Source organism: Marmota marmota, unplaced genomic scaffold, assembly GCF_001458135.2.
Source record: "Marmota marmota marmota unplaced genomic scaffold, marMar, whole genome shotgun sequence".
In the NCBI taxonomy this organism is placed as follows: domain Eukaryota; kingdom Metazoa; phylum Chordata; class Mammalia; order Rodentia; family Sciuridae; genus Marmota; species Marmota marmota.
In genome coordinates this window covers 25,157,717-25,179,465 of record NW_026000026.1, presented here as the reverse complement: position 1 = coordinate 25,179,465, position 21,749 = coordinate 25,157,717, and the positions used below count along the sequence as shown (strand labels likewise).

At 44.7% G+C, this 21,749-nt stretch overlaps 1 protein-coding gene across 1 annotated transcript in view; it reads left to right on the top strand.

The window, feature by feature from the left end:
- Window positions 1-21,418, top strand: part of Kif3b (kinesin family member 3B) — a 44,352-nt gene extending 22,934 nt beyond the window's left edge. The window contains exons 2-9 of the mRNA XM_015481744.2: window positions 4,006-5,473; window positions 10,507-10,608; window positions 10,795-10,917; window positions 11,022-11,140; window positions 13,346-13,459; window positions 14,100-14,205; window positions 16,820-16,998; window positions 17,967-21,418. Coding sequence (XP_015337230.1) covers window positions 4,070-5,473; window positions 10,507-10,608; window positions 10,795-10,917; window positions 11,022-11,140; window positions 13,346-13,459; window positions 14,100-14,205; window positions 16,820-16,998; window positions 17,967-18,066 — 2,247 coding nt within the window. The 5' untranslated portion in view covers window positions 4,006-4,069 and the 3' untranslated portion in view covers window positions 18,067-21,418. The remainder of the gene's footprint in view (window positions 1-4,005; window positions 5,474-10,506; window positions 10,609-10,794; window positions 10,918-11,021; window positions 11,141-13,345; window positions 13,460-14,099; window positions 14,206-16,819; window positions 16,999-17,966) is intronic.
- The last annotated feature ends 331 nt before the right edge of the window (window positions 21,419-21,749 follow it).

Below are 21,749 nucleotides of genomic sequence, written 5' to 3'. Positions count from 1 at the left end.
AATTTGGGCAGCCACCATCATAAAATTGGTGCATACCCCTCTCTCCAATTTTTTTTTTTTTAATGGTGCTGGGGATTGAACCCAGGGCCTTGTGCATGAGAGGCAAGCACTCTACCAACTGAGCTTTCTCCCCAGCCCATCTCCAACTTTTTTATACTTATACATACGTAAACAAGTCTATGCGCACCATATTATTTTGTTCTAATAAAAAATTACCACTCTGCAGCTTGTAACCTGTTTATTTATTCGTGTGTGTGTGTGTGTGTGTGTGTATATATATATATATATATATATATATATATATATAAAAATAAATAAAACTCTAATTCAAGGCTTAGCAAATTTTTTCTGTAAAAGGCCAGATAGAAAATATTTTAGGGTTTGTGGGCCGTATTGCCTCTGTTGTGCCACCTAGTTCTGCCGTTTTATCATTAATGCAGCCATAGAGACATGCAGACAAAACTTACGGCTGTGTTCTGATGGAATTTTATTGGCAAAAATAGACTGTGTGTCAGATTGGCCTGTGGACTACAGTTTGCTGATCCATGCTCTAATTTATTCCTTTTAACCACTGACTAGTGTACTATCTTATCTATCATGTGAATGTACCATATTTTACTTTTTATTCTCCCGTGTGTGGATGTGTAGGTGTCCAGTTTTCTTGCTGTTGTGGCAGTGCTGAAGGAAGCACCCTTGCCTGTGTGTGCACATATGCAAAGATTTTCACCAGTATGTGCATATAGAGAGGGGTTGGAATTGCTGAGCCTTTGCTGCTGCTGCTGCTGCTGTTATTGCTGTTGCTTTTGGTGCTGGGATTGATTGAATTCAGGACCTTAAGTGTGTATTGTACCCACTTGGCCACACCCTCAACTCTTTTTTGTTTGTTTCTTAATTAATTTTTGGATACCGGGGGATGAACTCAGGGGCACTCTACCACTGAGCCACATCCCCAGTCCTATTATTTTATTTTATTTTATTTAGAGACAGGGTCTCACTGAGTTGCTTAGCTCCTTGCTTTTGCTGAGGCTGACTTTGAACTCGTGATCCTCCTGCCTCGGCCTCCCAAGCTGCTGGGATTATGGCTATGCACCACTGTGTCCTACCTAATTTATTTATTTTTAATTTTTGGTACCAGGGATTGAACCCAGGACACATAACCACTGAGCAACATCCCCAAACCTTTTTATTTTGAGATAAGTTATCACTTAGTTGCTGAGGCTGGCTTTGAATTTGGGATGCTCCTGCTCAGCCTCCCAAATCTCTGGGATTATAGACAGGTACCACCATGCCCTACAACTCTATTGTTTTTTAAAACACCAGGCAGGCAGGGCAAGGTGGTGCGCATGTGTAATCCCAGCAGTTCAGGAGGCTGAGGCAGGAAGATTGCAAGTTCAAGGCTAGCCTCACAGCTTTGTGAGAATATGTCTCAAAATAAAAAGAGCTAGGAATATAGCTCAGTGGTAGAGTGCCCCATGGGTTCGATCCCCAGTACTAGGGGTGGGATGGGAGATTTTCAGGTGGAGGTCTGGGGTTTAGCTTGGAGCTGGAGGCTTGCCTAGTATGTGCAAAGCTCTGGATTCCATGCCAGCACCACACATCCAAAAAAAGTTTCAGATGGAATTTGACCAGTTTGTGACCTCTGTCCTAGACTCTCCATGGAAATCAGTAGTTAACTGCGAACCTAATCCACTCCTAGTTCTAGACTTTGAAGTGAGACTCCATGAAAACAAGCAAAAGCAAGGTTGTCTGAATCCAAACAAGAAAGAGCTGGTGGCTGCCATAGAATGGGGAGCTGATCTCAGCAGACAAAAGATATGAGGCTGCGGAAGAGCTCAGCTTTTCAAGGATAATAGCCATTCAGATAGTGGGTGTTAACATTCAGTGACAGGTTCTAGCAGAAAAGGTATTCAGGAAGCAGGTGATGAGCGCTGACCTGTGGTTCCTTCTTTCCTGGCAACACTGTGAGTTTCTTTAAAGATTTATCACTCTGTAATTAGATCCACTAGAAGAGAATAAAGAAGGTAATAAAGAAAGAGTATCAGGGCATCCTTCCAAGAAAACCATCTCCTTTGAGGAGGACCCAGAACAAGACTGTAAGTCCTGATGGCAGGAAATTAAATTAGTCCATCTTCCTGAAATAATACATCAATAATACACAACTCCTTCGGGTGAGTCAGAAAAGAATGAATTCTATGTTCAGAGTTGGGGAGATTTAATTAAGAGGACTCTTGCTTTAGGAATTCCTTCCTTTTTAAGGGCTTTGAAGATTAATGTAGGTCATTATCATTCCTTTGTTTTTTATCATTTTGGAGAGCTTAAAAATACATGGAGCTGTATGAAGCAGCCCAGCCTCTAGGTTAGCTTGCTGAAGGCTTTTTTGAAAAGCAGGCTTGGGGCCACATTGCTTTGGATGGGTAAATGTTGGGTGGCTTTGCTCCTCAGGGCTGTGTGGTGAGAAGAATTGGTCCCTCCCTGCCATTGAATTTCTCTCACTCTACCAAGGCTAGAGTCTTGTCCGGCTTCCCACCACCACATCTGAGGCCTCCCCAAAGGAGGCTCGCATGACTGGGGTTCTCACTCTGCACCCAGACCAGCTTTGGCTGGCATCTGTTGAAATGAAAAGAGAGACAGACCAGGCCACGGGATTGACACAGCCAGGGCTTGGGGACTGTTCCCCTAGAAATGAAAAGGAGACACTAGAAACTGGCCATTCTGGCATCTGACTCTTCCTTCCCATCTGGCAAAGTTCTTTTTTTTTTTTCTTTTTTTGATTTTTTAGTTGTAGATTGACACAATACCTTTATTTAATCTCTAATTGAGATCCTCCTTCCTCAATCTCCTGAGGCACTAGGATAACAGGCTTGCGCCACTGGGCCTGGCATTAAATAAATATTTCTAATGATATTGTGTGCATATCAAGCATGCAACATGCACATATCCCGCCCCTTTATAATATATATTTACTTGTTTGTTCTTCTTAGTAAACTTTATTTTTAGAGAAATTTTGGGATCACAGCACAAGGGGAACAGAAGGTACAGAGATTTGCGCATACGCCCCACCCCGACGCCGCAAGACCTCCCTTGTTACTAGCATCTCCCAGCAGAGTGGTGCGTTTGTTAGAACTGAGGAACCTATGTTGCTATGTCATTATCACCCAAAGTCCCTCATTTATAACAGGGTTTGTTTGGCAAACCTCTTCGCATACTGTGTATACGGTACCCACTCTTCCTCACCTGCTTTTTAACAACATGTCTGGGCACAGGATTGTGTTTGATTACCCCATTCTTATTAATAACTGCACAGGATTCCACTGTATGTATGTGTATATATGTACGTTTATATATAGGCATATATATATATATATATATATATATATATATTGAATTTGATCAGTCCTCTCTTGATGAGAATTCAAATTTTCCACTACCTATTGTTACCACAAAGATGTCATGACAGGGCTGGGGCTGGGGCTCACTGGTACAGCGCTTGCCTGGCATGTGTGAGGCACTGGGTTTGATCCTCAGCACCACATAGAAATAAATAAAATAAAGGTATTCTGTCCATCTACAACTAACTAAAAATATTTTTTAAAAAGATGCCATGACAGATATCCTAGTATATGTTCTCTGTACAAGACATATATCTGAAAGATAAGTTCTCAGAAATATAACTGCTAGGTCAAAGGTTTGTGCATTTTAAATTTTGATAGTTTTAAATTGCTTTCCTTAGAGGTTTAGTAGTTCGGCAGGGTATAAGATCATCCAGGCTTTTAAAAGGTTTCCAGGTTGCCTGACCTGCAGTTAAGATTAAGTGTAGATTCAGGGGAGGGCACACTAGTTAACAGGATTGTCTTTCACTTCTGAAGCTGGTTAAGAGCCCATGAGGAAGTGCCCGTGTGGTGAGTTACTGCACACAGCCATCAGGTGGCAAGGTGGAGATGGTTTGTATGTGTCAGCCTCTGATGGCAGCTGTACTGTATTCACTTACTTTTGCTTTTTTCCTAGGACCTTAGCATCCTGAGACATTTTGGATTTATAGCCCTCAAGACTGACACAGTCAGAGCTCATCATGTCAAAGTTAAAAAGCTCAGAGTCAGTCCGGGTGGTGGTTCGCTGTCGGCCCATGAATGGCAAGGAAAAGGCCGCTTCCTACGAGAAGGTGGTGGACGTGGATGTGAAGCTGGGGCAGGTGTCTGTGAAGAACCCCAAAGGCACAACCCATGAAATGCCCAAGACCTTCACCTTTGATGCAGTCTATGACTGGAACGCCAAGCAGTTTGAACTCTATGACGAGACGTTCCGACCTCTCGTGGACTCTGTTCTGCAGGGTTTCAATGGGACGATTTTTGCCTATGGACAAACTGGGACTGGGAAAACCTACACTATGGAAGGAGTCCGAGGTGACCCTGAAAAACGAGGTGTCATTCCCAACTCATTTGACCACATCTTCACCCACATCTCTCGCTCGCAGAATCAGCAGTACCTCGTCAGGGCTTCCTACTTAGAGATCTACCAGGAGGAGATCCGAGACCTGCTCTCAAAGGACCAGACCAAACGGCTCGAGCTCAAAGAGAGGCCTGACACGGGAGTGTATGTGAAGGACTTGTCTTCCTTTGTCACCAAGAGTGTGAAGGAGATAGAGCACGTGATGAACGTGGGGAACCAGAACCGCTCCGTCGGGGCCACCAACATGAACGAGCACAGCTCGCGTTCCCACGCCATCTTTGTCATCACCATCGAGTGCAGCGAGGTGGGCCTCGATGGTGAGAACCACATCCGGGTGGGGAAGCTGAACCTGGTGGATCTTGCTGGCAGCGAACGGCAAGCCAAGACCGGGGCGCAAGGGGAGAGACTGAAGGAGGCAACGAAGATCAACCTCTCCCTGTCAGCCCTGGGTAACGTCATCTCTGCCCTGGTGGACGGGAAAAGCACTCACATTCCCTATCGAGACTCAAAGCTTACCAGACTCCTCCAAGATTCCCTGGGTGGCAACGCCAAGACTGTGATGGTAGCCAATGTGGGACCTGCCTCGTACAATGTGGAAGAGACTCTGACCACCTTGAGATATGCCAACCGTGCCAAAAACATTAAGAATAAGCCAAGGGTCAATGAGGACCCAAAGGATGCCCTCCTTCGAGAATTTCAGGAAGAAATTGCTCGGCTCAAGGCCCAGCTGGAAAAGCGCTCCATTGGCAGGAGGAAGCGTCGAGAGAAGCGGAGGGAAGGTGGTGGCAGTGGTGGGGGTGGGGAAGAGGAGGAGGAGGAGGGAGAAGAGGGTGAGGAGGAAGGGGATGATAAGGATGATTACTGGAGGGAACAGCAAGAAAAACTGGAGATTGAGAAGCGGGCCATTGTGGAAGACCACAGCTTGGTTGCAGAGGAGAAGATGAGACTGCTGAAGGAGAAGGAGAAAAAGATGGAGGACCTGCGTCGGGAAAAGGATGCTGCTGAGATGCTGGGCGCCAAAATCAAGGTATCATGCCCTTCTTTCGGCCCTTTCCCCCATCAGTGCCTTTTCTTTTATTACAAAAATGATACAAGGGCTGACCATGGAGGTGCCTGCCTGTAATCCTAGCTACTGGGGAGGCTAAGGCAGGAGGACCCAAGTTTGAGGCCATCCTGGACAAAATAGCAAGACCCTATGTTGAAATACAAAGGGCTGGGGCAGTAGCTCAGTGATAGAGCACTTGCTCAGCATGCATGACACCCTGGGTTCCATCCCTCATACCACAAAAACAAAAAACTCAAGATGACCTATTTTTTGGTTTTTCCATTTCCAATAGCTCCATGATATCTGGTGCTCAATAAATATTTGTTGAATCAATATGAACAGAAAATTTTTCAAATTAAAAATTGGATTCATAATAATAATTATCACATATATGTACAGTATAAAGGACGGCAATAAAACTGATAGCCGTGTATCCCCCAGGCCCAGTATAAGAAATAGAACAGCAGCTACCAGATGTGGTGGTGCAGGCCTGTAATCCTAGCAGTTTGGGAGGCTGAGAGAGGAGGATCACAAGTTCAAAGCCAGCCTCAACTTAGCAAGGCCCTAAGCAACTATATCTAAATAAAACACAAATAAGGGCTGGGGATGTGGCTCAGTGGTTAAGTATCCCCGGGATCAATCCCTGGTACAAAAAAAAAAAAAAAGGAACAGCAGCTGAATCTTTAGAAATTCCTCTGAAAGGAATGTCCCCCTACCCCAGAGTAACCATCATCTTGAATTTGGTTCTTATTGTTCTTTTGCTTTTCTTTTGAGTCCTGCCATATATGTATTTCTCTCTAAATATAATACAGGTCAGTTTCATGTGATTTCTTTTGTATAAGTGAGCTGCCTGCAGTTTACTTTTATTTGCCCAGCGTTCTGTTCATGACATGAGTCTGTACTGATGCCTGTAACTGTGATTCATTCATTATTACTGTTCGGAGTATTCTGTGGCATTCCATTCTCCTAACAGTGTGGGTTGTTTCCATTTTCTGCTATGACCAACCACTTATTCTTGGCTCCAGGAGGATGTGTATGTGCAAGTTTCTTGTCTGGCACTTTTAAATCTTAGAGTACGTGCTGCTCCTACTTCACAGGATGAGAACAAGTGGTTTTCTAAAGTGACTGTGCAAGCTCTAGTTGCTCCCCTTCCTTGCCGACCCTTGTGATGATCAGACTCACACTTGTGTGCCTAGTGGGAATACAGGGGTATCTCGCTGTACGTTTTAGGCTTCAGGACCCCGGTTTTAAAGACACAGAACACAATCCATCCTCGCTAGGATTTCCTCTTGCTGGTCCTTTGTAGTCATCCCCTTTTCTAACCTGACCCAGTCATCAGTATACTTCCTGATGTCTACCTCGACTTCCCTAGGTGGCTGAGCAGTATTCTAGAGTGTGGAGGCTTCTGACATTCTGTGTCTTCTTTCTGGAGGGAGGATGCTGTTCCCTTAGGTGCCTGGCCTCTGGGCCGCCACTTGGCTATAGTGGCAAGGAGAGTGCAAAAGTAGCCCTAGAGGTCCGAGATGGCCACTGGCTGACCCCAAGCCGGGATTCTCTTGAAGGGTGGGGTTCTTTCTTATTGAATTTATGCAGACTTTGGTTACTGCCTAGAAGGAAATATGTTCAAATTATCAGTATAAAAATGGTAAGTTTTCTCTCTCTCTTTTTTTTTTTTTTGCTTCATGAGCATATATTATTAGGAAGATAATCAACCATTACAGATGCACTCTTAAATAGGAAACATTCTCTACAGCTAGAAGTAGTGCAGTAGAAGTAGATCTTACATTTTCATTTTACAGGCTTGGCTGGAATCCCAACTTTGCCCTCAGAGCTTTGGGTTCTAAGGCAGTTTGCCTATTTTTTTTTTTCCATTTTTTTAATTTGTTTTAATTAGTTTCACATGACAGTACAATGATCTTGACATATCATACATTTGAATCAGATGGGGTATAATTTCTCATTTTTCTGAGTGTACAGGTTGCAGAATCACATTGGTCATGCAGTCATGTATATACCCACAGCAATCATAATGTCTATTTTATTCTGCTATCCTTCCATTCCCCCCTTCCCCTCCCCTCCCCTCCCATCACTTCTCTCTACCCAATCTAATGTGACGCACTTCTTTTTTTTTTTCCCTCACATCTTCATACCTGTATTCTGTATAACGAAGGGGGTCTCCTTCCCTCTTCCATGCAATTCCCCTTCTCCCTCCCTTTTCCTCCCACCTCTCTTCCCTATCTAGAGGTAATTTTCTTCTCATGCTCTTCCTCCCTACCCCATTTTGAGTCACCCCCCCTTATATCAGAGAAGACATTCGGCATTTGTTTTTTGGGGATTGGCTAACTTCACTTAGCATAATATGCTCTAGTGCCATCCATTTCCCTGCAAATGCCATGATCTTGTTATTTTTTAGTGCTGAGTAATATTCTATTGTGTATAAATGCCACATTTTTTAAATCCATTCTTCCATTGAAGGGCATCTAGGTTGGCTCCACAGTCTAGCTATTGTGAATTGTGCTGCTATAAACATTGATGTGGCTGTGTCCCTGTAGTGAGTATAGTCCAAGAAGAGGAATAGCTGGGTCAAATGGTGGTTCCATTCCCAGTTTTCCAAGGAAGCTCCATACAGCTTTCCAAATTAGTTTTCTCTTTCTTGCCTCTCCTCCCCATGGTCTTCAAAGCCGTGCTGTTTATCTGTGGCTTCAGAGGACCTTTTCACAGAGCTGGCCACTATTTTACTGTAGAGGCAGGGACCTTAAAACCCTGAAAGCCCCTTCCAGGATTTTTCAGACCCCATGTGAAAACAGTCGTACACCACCCAATTAGGAGGTAAATTTGTTTCAGGGAGGGGCTTATTTTGGGATTCCTTCATGTCAGATGTCACATCTCCCCTCCTCACTTGCTCTGGGAGTGTGACTGGGTGTGCCCACATTTGATTTGCACACTGTTCTTCAGAATAACAGGCAGCATCAGGTCTGTTACTCGAGGCCAGGAACAGCTACACTCTAAACTACCTGGGGTGTTAGGGGAGCTCTCAGAGACCAAGTCTGGCTAGATTCAGCATTACCTCAAGGTCACTGCATTTCTTAGACATTTTATGTGTGGAAGAATGATATGACTTCTTTCTCAGTCCCTGGATGCTGAAAACCATGGATATTTATATATTTAATTTTAGAGCTGAAGTGTGTGCATGTAGGGGTGGGGTGGTAATAATCTAGTCCAGTCTCTTGGTTTTGAGAGAAGAGGAAACAAAACTGTCTCAAGAGACATAGTGAAAGATGGCGACAGGGCTACACTTAACATTTCTCAGAGGCCAGGTTGTAGCCTGGTGTAGTGGTACATGCCCACAGTCCCAGCTACTTGGGAGGCTAAGGCAGGTGGATCACAAGGGCAGCTGGGGCGACTTAGTGAGACCCTGTCTTAAAATAAAAGAATTAAATTAAAAGGGGTTGGGGATGTAGCTCAGTGTGGAGCACCTCTGGATTCAATCCCCCATACCACACACGCAGAAAAAACCAGCCACACAAATAGAAACCCAGGTGGCAGTGTGTTGACATCCATGCTTTACAGGTGCAAATCACTCTCACGGCCTCAGCCCCCTTCTAAATACTGACACCTCCCAAGGTGGATGTGCAGTCCAGGACTGTCTCCTAACGTCCAGGCCTGGTGGCCTTCTGCCTCCCAGACATCTCTACTGAGCTGCCCTTGGCCACCCAGAGCCAGCTCCTGCCTTCTTACCCCAGTGAAGCTGGCCCCTGGCAGTTTCCTTGCAGCTGTCCCTGTTTCTCTCTCTATGGCCTTGTCGGTCCCACAGCCTGTGACTCCTGCCTCACTGGGTCTCTTGGACCAGCCGCTTTGCTGCATCCCACCCTTGCCGCCCACCCTGCACCCTGCAGCAGCCTTCCATCTGCTCTCCCCATCCAGCCTGCCCCTTCCCACTCATCCTTTTTATTGCAGGGAGTCATTTTTGTAAAACACAAATCTGATTGTGTGCCCTCATGCTCAAAGAACTCAGCAGTGGTTCCCTGACTATATTTAATCCTCAGGATTAAATATAGTCTCCTTGACAGAGCTTTGAGCAGACCCCCTGCTTGCTTTGCTAACTCTAAGCATCACCGCTCCCTGCCCTATCCTCTCCTATCACAATCTCTCCACTTTTTTTTCCCTTCTAGTTTTTACTTCAGCTTTCTGCATAGATGTCCCTTCAGACAGGAGGCTTTCCCCAACTTCTTCCAAAAGTCTGAATTCTCACCTGGGTGTGGTGGTACACACCTGTAATCCCAGTGGCTCAGGAGGCTGAGACGGGAGGATCCCGGGTTCAAAGCCAGCCTCAGCAATGTAACAAGACCCTATCTCAAAATAAAAAAGAAAAAGGTCTGGGGATGTGGCCCAGTGGTTAAGCACCCCTGGATTCAATTTCTAGTACCAAAATAAATGAATAAATATTTTTTAAAAGTCTGAATTCTCAGGGCTGGGGATGTAGCTCAGTTGATAGAGTGCTTGCCTTGCATGCAGAAGGCCCTGGGTTCAATCCCCAGCATCAAAAAAAAAAAAAAAAAAGTCTGAATTCTCTCTCTTCACTGTTTTTCTTCTATGAATTACTCTGCATGTTCCTCGTGATAGTGTCCCCCACCATCTGGTTAAAGCTGGCTTATTTGTCTGTATCCCTCAGTGACCGAACCTTGTGGTTCTCACTGACACTTGCATCCCCAGTACCTAGCACATAGGACACACTTAGCATGTTCTCAGTGGGGTTGATGCTTTGTCTCCAAAAGCCAAAAAAGGATATTGTTAAAGAAAGCAGAGGTTCTTGTATGTAGGAGAAGCTGCACCTTCAATGTGACCAGGTGAAGTCCCAGCCCCCTCAGGAAGGGGACTGAGCACAATCTTTTTCTGCCTAGATTTTGTCCCCTTTGGCTCAGTCGTGAGCTCTTTATCTTTCTCAGGCTTCTCTTGAGGCGTTGTGCTCTGGGGAGACCATTCACAGCATGGATTCTACTTTGTTTCTCACTCAGGCCATGGAAAGTAAACTACTTGTTGGAGGAAAAAATATAGTAGATCATACAAATGAACAGCAGAAAATACTGGAACAGAAACGGCAGGAAATTGCAGAGCAGGTAACCTGGCATTCTTTCTTGGGGAGAGTAGGGTGGGCTAAGGTGCATTTGTGTCACTGAACAAATACCTCTGGTATGAGTTGTGTCAGCTTCATGCTAACTGGAGACTGATTGGGAGCAGCCAGCCCCATGTTCTCCTACAGATAGTCTCTAGGGCAAGCTGATGGATTCTGTAATATTGCTCAGAAACGTCGAGAAAGAGAAATCCAGCAACAGATGGAAAGTCGAGATGAGGAGACCTTGGAACTTAAAGAGACGTACAGCTCACTGCAGCAAGAGGTGGACATCAAGACCAAAAAACTCAAAAAGGTAGGAAAGGAACAAGGCCAAATCAAGACACCTTGAGACCTAGGGTAAGGGGGACCTGGTTCATTGATTGGGCCCTCCTCACCTGCCTCTTCCCCTGGTTCCAGCTCTTCTCCAAGCTTCAGGCAGTGAAGGCCGAGATCCACGACCTCCAAGAAGAGCACATCAAGGAGCGCCAGGAGCTGGAGCAGACGCAGAACGAGCTCACCCGGGAGCTGAAGCTCAAGTAAGTGCAGGACGTTCCATGGTACCCTGCCCTTGCTGGCCAGTGGCATTGTCTGTCAAGTAGGAAACATCTTTGAGGACAGGTCCTTGCCCACTTCTCACCAGCTTATCTCCTGCCACCTTCCTCTCTTCTGCTTATTCCTGAGAAAGTCCCTGTCCATCTCTGGGTCCATGTTCTTTTCCATCCTACTTTATTTATTTATTTTTGGTACTTGAGATTTAACTGAGGGGCACTTAACCACTAAGCCACATCCCTAGCCCTTTTTATTTTTTGAGACAGGGTATCACTAAGTTGCCGAGGCTGGCCGTGAACTTGTGATCCTTCTGCCTCAGCTTCCCAAGTTGCTAGAATTACAGGTGTGCACCACCACACCCCACTTGTTTCTTTGATGTATTTCCTAAGCATTTGTCAGGCAGAAACTCTTCTCAGGAATGATTTTCTTCCTCTTGTGTTAAGGGACTGAAATCTGTTCAGTCTTCTCTTTACCCTGGTCATTTAAAATAGGCACTTTTCTTCTCATCCTCTTCCTCCCTATCCCGTTTTGAGTCACCTCCCTTATATCAGAGAAGACATTCGGCCTTTGTTTTTTAGGGATTGGCTAACTTCACTTAGCCTAATCTGCTCTAATGCCATCCATTTCCCTGCAAATGCCATGATCTTGTCATTTTTTATTGCTGAGTAATATTCCATTGTGTATAAATGCCACATTTTTCTTTTATCCATTCATCCATTGAAGGGCATCTAGGTTGGTTCCACAGTCTAGCTATTGTGAATCGTGCTGCTATAAACATTGATGTGGCTGTATCCCTGTAGTACGCTCTTTTTAAGTCTTTTGGGTATAGTCCGAGAAGGGGAATAGCTGGGTCAAATGGTGGTTCCATTCCCAGCTTTCCAAGGAATCTCCATACTGCTTTCCAAATTGGCTGCACCAATTTGCAGTCCCACCAGCAATGTATGAGTGTACCTTTTTCCGCGCATCCTCACCAGCACTTGTTGTTTGACTTCATAATGGCTGCCATTCTGGGAAGATAGGTAGGAGGGAAAGGGAGGGAGAAGGGGAATTGCACGGAAGATGGAAAGAGACCCTCATAGTTATACAGATTACATGTATGATGATGCGAGGGGGGAAAAAAAAAGAAGTGTGTCACATTAGATTGGGTAGAGAGAAGTGATGAGAGGGGAGGGGAGGGGAAGGGGGGATAGGAAGGGCAGCAGAATGAAATAGACACTAGTATTGCTGTATGTATATACGTGACTGCATGACCAATGTGATTCTGCAACCTGTATGCTCAGAAAAATGAGAAATTATACCCATTTGATTCAAATGTATGATATGTCAAGATCATGTACTGTCATGTGTAACTAATTAAAACAAATTAAAAAAAGAGGAAAAAAATAGGCACTTTTCTAGTTTGGGCAACAAATTGTGGGACTGAACGAAGGCCATTTAATTTCTAATCTATGTTCAGCAATGACTTTGCTTAGCAGCCTCAGGGGCCCCCTTTGGGTGTGTGCACATGTGGTGGTGGGGATTGGACCCAGGGTCTTGCGATGCGAGGCAGGATTCTAGCACTCATTCACATCCTCAGCTCTATTCGTTTTATTTTGCTAATTTGTGCAGGCCGGCCTCAAATTTATAGTTGTCCTGCGTCTGCCTTCTGAGTAGTTGGGATTATGGGCAAGTACTACTACTCCCCGCCTCTAGTGGCCCTCTTAAAATTATTTTCAGTAGCAAATGTTCACCCCAGGATAGCCCAGAATAGTCCAGGTGTCACCTCCCTCTTCAGTCTGTTCACATCCTCATGCTATTCCTCCTCGGGCAGAAGGGACAGACCACTCTTAGCACCTGTCAAACCTGAGTGCAAGGCTAGGACCAGGTGTCATTCATGGCTGTGTTTCAGCTCCATGTACAATGTTAGTCTCATAGTACCTGCTAAGTAATTGTTTGCTGAGTGACTTGACTTGGTTATCTAATTACTCAGTGGCACCAGATGCCAGTATTCTGAGTGTGTGTGTACATGTGTTTGGGTGCATGCACATGTTTGCATATGTGTTTGAATGCAGGGTCTCTTTATGTTGCCCAGGCTGGGATCCTGGGCTCAAGTGATCCTCCCTCCACATCCTTCTAAGTAGCTGGGACTACAGACATGTGCCACCACACTTGCTCTGTTCTTCATCTGTGTTTATCTATATGTGTTCTCACAGGCATCTTATTATAGAAAACTTTATCCCTCTGGAGGAAAAAAGTAAAATCATGAATAGATCCTTCTTTGATGAAGAGGAAGATCATTGGAAGTTACACCCTATAACCAGACTGGAGTAAGTCACTCTTGATGTTAAGTAGACCTACAAGTGGGGAGGAAACAGAATGTTGATAAACTGCACTGGGCCAAAGGGATGTAGGGAGAACACAATTTGATTTATTTAAACTCAGAATCAATTACACTCTGACTTCGCAGCTGCCATTGGTCCGTTAGGTAAAGGTTGGGTGATATTAGCATGGTATTACAAATTGGAGGACTAACACCTTTCCCAGGTTCCTGAATTTGCATTTCCCCTGTCAAGTGAGGTATGCTCGGCCACATGATCAGCAGTACAGAGATGTTACCTTGTGTGTCAGTCTGAGCCTGGTTCTGTGAGGGAGGTGGGAGAGATCCCCCCAGGATGCAGGGGTCAGGAGTGCAGATGGCTGTGCTTTGTGTCTGCTGTTTAAGAACTGGATGATGCTGACTAGCATCCCTCCCAGCTTAAAAGATGCCTGATGTGCACATCTGGAACACACAGCAATTCAAGCAGAAAACAGAAGCAGCTGCTGCCCACTGTAGTTAGCCTGCAGTCCTGGGAATTACCACTTCAGGTTCTGTCCGGTTCAGGCTTCTGAGTGCTTGTTCCACAGGACCAAACCTGGGCTCTGGGTCACACTTCAGCTAGGGCCTTAACCACTGCAGTCCCTTTGCAGGAATCAGCAGATGATGAAGCGGCCAGTCTCCGCGGTGGGATACAAGAGACCATTGAGCCAACATGCAAGAATGTCCATGATGATTCGTCCAGAGGCCCGATACAGGGTGAGAAGATTGTTCTTGGGTTTTTCTCCTCCGTTTTAGAGTAATTTAGGTTTGAGTAAACCCTCAGGCACCATTCGTCAAAGTCACAGAGTTTGTATCTTGACTTGCCAGAGATATTGAGGACATTTATAATAATTACAACAAGTAACACGTGAATATAATAACTAATGAATAATAAATGGAAAGGTACAGTGAGGCTTAGAAAATCAGGGTAGGTAAGGAGGGGTATATAAACATCCTGTCCATAGTGGCCAGTAAACATTAGCAGGAAGCTTCAGAATGAGTCTGTGGGAACATTGGAAAGAATACAGGTGTCTCGTGACAGGACATGGGTCTGTGCTGAAGAACTTCTAGTACTTTCCTTTATCATATGTGTCAGTCATGAAGTTGGTTAAAATGACCTAAATGAGGACTGTTTTATATTTTGCAATTAAAATGCACATAGATCTGGTGTTTATTATACTTGCTGTTGCTGGGCCATCTCTGTCTTCTGTATGAGTTCTCCCATCCACTCTGTGCAGACAATCTGTTGCTCAACTTCAGGTAGTTGGTAATGGACAGAATGGGAGACACAATATATTGTTTTGTTATGAAACAATTTATACTGAAAGTGTATATATGAATCAAAAGTTTATATAATATACATGAAAAAGTAAACTGGTTATCTTTAGTTAGTGGAAGTGTGCCTAATTTAAATTTTCTTCATTTTGCTTATCTGTATTTTGTAACTATCAATAGGAAAATTCTATTATTTTTTATAATGAAAGATTTTAATTTAAAATTGTAAAAATGTTTTTGCATTTCCCTTGGAGCCAGAGCAAATATCTCTTACCAGAGATATTGGGATTTAGTTGACTCCTCTGATGCTATACTTCTTGGCACTGAGTTACTCACAAAAGCAAAAATATTTATTAGTCACTCCACCCCCCATACTGGAAATTGCACCCAGGGATGCTCCACCATTGAGCTACACTCTAAGCCCTTTTTAAATTTTTTTACTTTGAGAAGGGGTTTCACTAAGTTGCCAAGGCTGGCCTTAAACTTGTGATCATCCTGCCTTCTGAGTACTGGGATTATAGGAGTGCATCACAGAGCCTGGCTAAGTGGAGTTTTATACAGTAGAAGATAAATAGGGTGTCAGAATCCTCAGGAGCATTTTCTAGAAGTTTTCCGATGATGCATATCTTCCTAGGTTTTTCATATTTTAAGCCAAGTATATGATATTAAAATCCACAAATCGGCTGGGCACAGTGGCACAAAGTGTAATCCCAGCAGCTCGGGAGGCTAAGGCAGGAGAATCTCACATTCAAAGCCAGCCTTTGCAACTTAGCAAAACCCTGTCTCAGAATAAAAAAAATAAAAAGGATTGGAGATGGCTCAGTGGTTAAATGCACCTGGGTTCAATCCCTGGCATACCCCCTAAAAAAATCCACAAATCAAATATATGAGATTCCAGGGGGCCACCCTGGCCCAAAGGTAGAATTTAAAGCAGTGACTCTCAGATGTTTTCAGCATAAAATCAACAGAGATTTTATGCACTACTAAATATCTAAAACCAGTGAATGCAGCCACTCCCTGTTCTCACCTTCTCCCTTCAGTGGCCCTTCCTGTCCTCTCTGGAGCCCTGGGATGGACTCCATCAACTGGGAGGAGTCAGAGAAAAAGATGGAATGTGTGATCATGGGTGCTTCTCCTTCTATAAATTCGTCTCAGGAGGTAGGAAAGGCTCGCCACCAGATATCAAGTAGTCAATCTACAAGGCCAGTTATGAAGCAGGATTTTGTTAAATTGCTGAGGCTGACTTCAAACTTAAGATCCCCTGGCCTCAGCCTCCAGAGTCTCTGGGATTACAGGCATGTGCCAATGCACCTGACTCCCCAACAGTTTTTTTTTTTTTAAATGTAGTCACAAGCATCTTGGTGCAGTAGTGCATATCAGTAATCCCAGTGACTTGGGAGGCTGAGGCAGGATTGCAAGTTCAGACCAGCCTTGGCAATTTAGTGAGACCCTCAGCAATTTATCAAGACCCTGTCTCAAAATTTTAAAAATTATAATAATAAAAGGACTGGAGATGTAGCTCAGTGGTAAAACACCCCTGGATCAATCCCCAGTACCTGCCCCCCCCCCAATAAAAACCACATGAGGTTACAAGTACATACACTGTCATGAACACCCTCCTCACCCACACTATGACTCTTTGATGACAACTATTTTCTTCTTTACTTCTTGTTATATTTTCAAATTATATGTAATAAATAGGTTTTAGTGATTTTTCTGATTATTTCCCTTAGGGTATCATTTGCAATCCTTTTTAAGTATTTTTTTAGTTATACATGGCACAATATCTTTATTTTGTTTGTTTATTTTTATGTGGTGCTGAGGATCGAACCCAGTGCCTTGCATATGCGAGGCAAGCACTCTGTCACTGAGCCACAAACCTAGTCCTCATTTGCAACACTACCAGGAAAAAAGTTATAAAACTATATAACTATTCTAGCTAGACCCTTAGTAGGCTCTGAATGACAAGCAGTTTACAGGTGTGGTCTAGGTTGCTTGACTCTCTGTGTCTGATTGGAGGCCAACCTAGCTGGTGATGCCTGTGCTTCTTCTGCAGGCAGAAAATATTGTGCTCTTAGAGCTGGACATGCCCAGCCGGACCACCAGAGACTATGAGGGTCCAGCCATTGCCCCCAAGGTCCAGGCTGCACTGGATGCAGCTCTGCAGGATGAAGATGAGATACAGGTGGATGCATCATCCTTTGAAAGCACTGCAAATAAGAAATCCAAGGCCAGGTGAGTGGCTTTTAGTGACCTGTGTTTGAAACAAGGACATTTGATCAAGGACAAACCAAGTAGAGGGCAGTGAGAATACTTGTTTATCATGGAGGGCTTTATAGAACACACTAGAAATTATTTCCATATTGCTTCTGTTTATTTATTCCACAAATGTTTACAGTTGAGACACTATGCCAGGTGAACTGAATACCAGAATACCTAACCACCTAGTCCCTGCCTGTGAAGGAGCACATGCCCTGGTGAAGTGAGGTCAGTTCTTTAGTTCCTACCAAGTGCCAGGTAGTTCTTTACAAAGATTCTCTTTATTTCCTTAAAAAAAAAAAAAAAAAAAAAGTATATATATATGACCTTTAGTCCCATTTTACTGAGAAAATTGAGACCTAGAATTTTTGAGAAAGTAGCCAGGTCCAAGGAAACCCAGCAAGTAAGTGGCAGAGCCTGAGTTCAAATCTGTATCTCCCTTAGTTAACAGCTCAGACTCTGACCTTGTATGCAGGCTAGGTGTGAAATAAGAATTCTATTTTAATAAATTCCACATTAGAAATTAAAGGAAAACAACTAGGTGGAAAACCAAAAGTGGAAGGAATTCTACCTGCCAAGTTAATTTTTTCTTGAGAACAGGGTCTTGCTATGTTGCCCAGGCTAGTCATAAATCCCGGGCTCCAGTGATCCTCTTGTCAGCCTCCTGAGTATCTGTGGCTATAGGTGCATGCCACCATGCCCAGCTTAATACCTTTTTACCAACTGGGAGAGGATGGTCAACCTTTGATTTTAACAGAAGACTTGCCAAGTGTCAGCACCCCTTCCCTCAGGTTTCACACCTCTGTTGGCAGGCCATGTTGGTTGTGCACAGAGGGTGGTTTTCGTAGGAAGTATCCTGACTTCAGACCACTGAGGGGAAGCCACCTTGAGATGTGTGTGGCACTTGGAGACATGTGATATAAACATATGCTTGGCTTTTACAGGCCCAAGAGTGGAAGGAAGTCGGGATCCTCCTCCTCCTCCTCCTCAGGAACCCCTGCATCTCAACTGTATCCACAGTCTCGAGGGCTGGTTCCCAAGTAAGGCCGGTGCCTCCTCTCCCAGGGCGTGACAGCAGCATTGCCTTCTGAGAAAAGAGACGAGAACAAAGCTGCAGAGAGGACTTGAGCCAAACTCAGAACTGTTCCCCTGAGGAGAAGCGATGGCCTCTTTGCAGAGTAACCAACTTAATCTGGTCGAATGTGCTAGTCCTAATCTGGCACTCAGCTTCTCTGGGAAACGTTCTTTAATTAGCATCTCAGAAATGCATGGGTAAGGTAAAGTGCGATAGTCGAAGTGGACAGCAAGAGAATGACCATGACCTTGCTTCACTTCTCCCTCTCCTCCTTCTTCCCTGCCCTCTCTCCCTCTCCCCTCTCCTTTTTGAGCCTGTTCTTCACATTGGGTTCCCTTCTTCTTGAACAATAGGGCAGAGTCAGGAGTCCCCTTAGCAAGACCATGTCTTTGGAGCCTCAGGATAAAATAACAACAAGGTTGAAAAGTGAAAGTCCTAAAACTTGAGTAGGTGCCTGTTCTTATAGGGAAAAAACCAAGAAATCTCATTTGGACCCAAGCCCCAGGAGGTGCGATCAGTAATCTTGCTTCCATGCCCCTCAGTAAGAAGTAGAGCTGCCTTTGGGGTCTGCTGAATGAGGACGTCTCTTCCAGTGTCTGCTCCTGAAGGATTCAATGTCAGAAGCAATAGAAATAACATTCCCTTTGCCTCCTTGGAGAGTTTAGGGAAACAGCTTCTTTAGAACCTCAAAACCATGACGATCCTGTCAAAGACCTAGATCTGTAAGCTGATGCCACGTCCTTCCACCTTGTCACATTACTCTTCACTTGTCCCCATCTTTCCTGTGCATGCATCCTCTGAGTGTCCTTCTGTAGGGCCATCCTCCACCTCAGGAGCGTGTTCTGCCGTGGGCCTGTTTTGTGGGAGAGGCTCTGTCTTCTCTGATGGGACTAGCATTGGAGAAAGGTGGCACTTTTGGCACTTTAGTGGCACTTTTGAATTCCCCATTTTGTTCTATATTGGCCAAGAAAGCAGGAGAGTGAGTAGGCAGATGTAGAGATGGAGACACAAGACCCGGACAGTGGCGAGGGAAGACATACAGAGGGCACAGGTCCTGCCTGCCTTCAGCAGGGAGTGCACCCAATCCTGGCACTGCGGCTCCTCCTGGGCAGAGCTTAGATGCTGGCGAGGAGCGGCTTGTGCCTGAACGGCTCAGAGGAGAGAGTTCAGAATTCCCGTTTACATAGACTGGTTTGGTTTGTAAGTTTTAGTTCTTCCTATTATTGAAGTTCAGAGTTTTGTTTTATGTTGGTCACTAGGTGAATGCTACTCATTTCCCCTCAAGAGCAGCTTGTATGGGTGTGTGAGCGTGGCGGTGCCCATGAGTGTGTCTGTGTGTGTCTGAAGAGAGACAGAGACCAAGAACTTGCCCAGTTTTAGAAATACAATAATGTGCAGTTATTGCCTTTTGTCTGTGTTAAAGTCCCGTTCAATGACTAATCCAGGCTGAAAGCACTCCCACGTGGGTGTCTGAGTCCATGAGCCAAGCCTGAGGGGACAGTATGAGTCCCCAGGTCTGCCGTCCTGGTGCATCTTGCTGGCACGGTGCCTCAGGAATATGGCAACCGAGGTGGGCCTTGAGTTATGTTTTAACTCAGCTGCTCAGTTCCCAGGGCACATTTCTGGATCAGACCCCATGGGGATTAGGAGGTACCAAGTGCAATGTCTTCACATTCTGCAAAATGGAGGTGTCTTTTTTGCAGCCTCTCTCCTTTTTAGTAACCATTCTTTCTGAACCCAGGGCCCTGTTCAGAAGTTCCCAGAACATAATGGGTCCTTCCTTCATTTTTCCTGCTTCTTTCTTATTTACTAAGATTTTCCTGGTTTGAATAAGAACCAGGTGATGAGGTGTGTGGCCCAAGATGGTTGTCTGCTGGCGACGCGCATCTCTCTCTCACCACATTTCCTAAAAGCTATTCTGAATTCTGTAGGCTGAAAATTTATGTAAAAAATCTGAGAATTGGTAACTGCAGATAACAGTGTACCTTAATACTGACGTTCGAGGTAGTGGTCGTGACCAAGGGTGGTTAAGTGATACGTAGAACTTTTCCAAGAAGGCAGAAGAAAAAAGCCGAGTTGACAGGCGTGATTATTAAAACAAGCTTGCTTTGTGTTCAGCTGTGTCGTGTGGTGGTCTGTGGAAACTAAGTGAAAGGACACTCACTTAGAGATGAAGCTGTACCTTTCCAAGCAGTCTCTGGTGCTTTTCTTCTCTCAGAATGAAGAGAATAAACATTTGAATAAAAGCAGATGGCAAAATGACTTGCTGCCACCGGAATGCTGCTGCTTTGGGTTGTGAATTGAGCCCGACGTGTGGAGGACATACCAGATCCACTAAGGGACCAGGTTTTCATGTCTGCACTTATGCTATTATGTTCCAGGACAGCACAGGGCCTTTGTACCAGCGGCAGCTAGTGAAGTCTGAAAGCAGCTCTTGAACAGGATCTAGGAAGACCATCTGGGAGGAGGAGTTTGAGACTGTGTATGTGACCCTCACCAGACCCCCTTTTGCTCTAATCAGCAGAATGTATCTGACTTCATTATTTTTTAAAGTCACTCGTCTCCCAGACCCCTGGATTCAGAACCCAAGGCCACAAATCATAGGCATGAAGCACTTTTTTAAGACTCTGATGCAAGGTTGAATTGTTCCCGTCTAGGCCTGCATGCTGCTTGACCTGCTCCACCCACACCTCCATGACCAAGGGCGCCAGAGTGTTCTGCAGCTCAGGCACGGGCTGCTCTTTGCTTTTTCCGTCTGACTCTTGTAAGTCCTCCTTCACTGAATGTAGACTTGTTGCCAAGTTTCAGAGAAGTGTCAATTCCCTGTTAACGTGAGATATCAGTGCTGCCTCACATTTCCCACTTGAAGTCAAGGCTTACTGTGAACAACCTTGGATCATCTGAATATCATCAGCGGACAAAATTGGGGCTATTAAAGAACTCTAAAAGCCATACTGAACATGCTCAGAGGGAACTTGATGAGAATGGCGGGCCTGGCCGTTGTCTGTCGTGCAAGGCTTTGTCCTGTGTTGTTCTGAAATCAGGCACCTCTCTCCCTGCCCTTGTTTCTTGATTGAAATGCTTTTGGGGTTATTTATGAAAGCAGTGATCCTGGGCAGGCAGCAGGCGGTGGGCTTTATGGCTCTTTAGAGTTACTGTGGATCTTGACCTTCTCTTTGGCTACCTTTAGACAAAGAATATGCCAATACTTGGGGCTCTGAGTTTTACAGTTGATATTTATTTGTATCATCTCTTTGTCTAGGAATGTAAAAGTGATTCTAAACTAAGATGTGTAATAAAAATCAGATTTATTGTACCTACTAAAAGTTGTCCTCGTTAATTACCTAGTGCTTTTGAAAATGACACTCCTGAGTTGACATACTGCCATTTTCTTTTAATTGTTCTAGTTAAAGGAGGGTAGGAGTGGAAAATGAAGACTGAGTTGCAATGCTAGCATTTTAAAATGTAGCAGAAAATGAAAGGGACATAACATGAGGAGGGACAGGACTGGGGGTGTGGCTCAGTGGTGCTCGCTCAGCACGCCTGCAGCCCTGGCTTCCTCCTCTGCACCCAGAAACAAACCACCCCCTCAAGTCTGGGCCACGGGGATGAAATTTGTTTTCATCTTGTGTTTTGCTTTTTAAATTCCTTT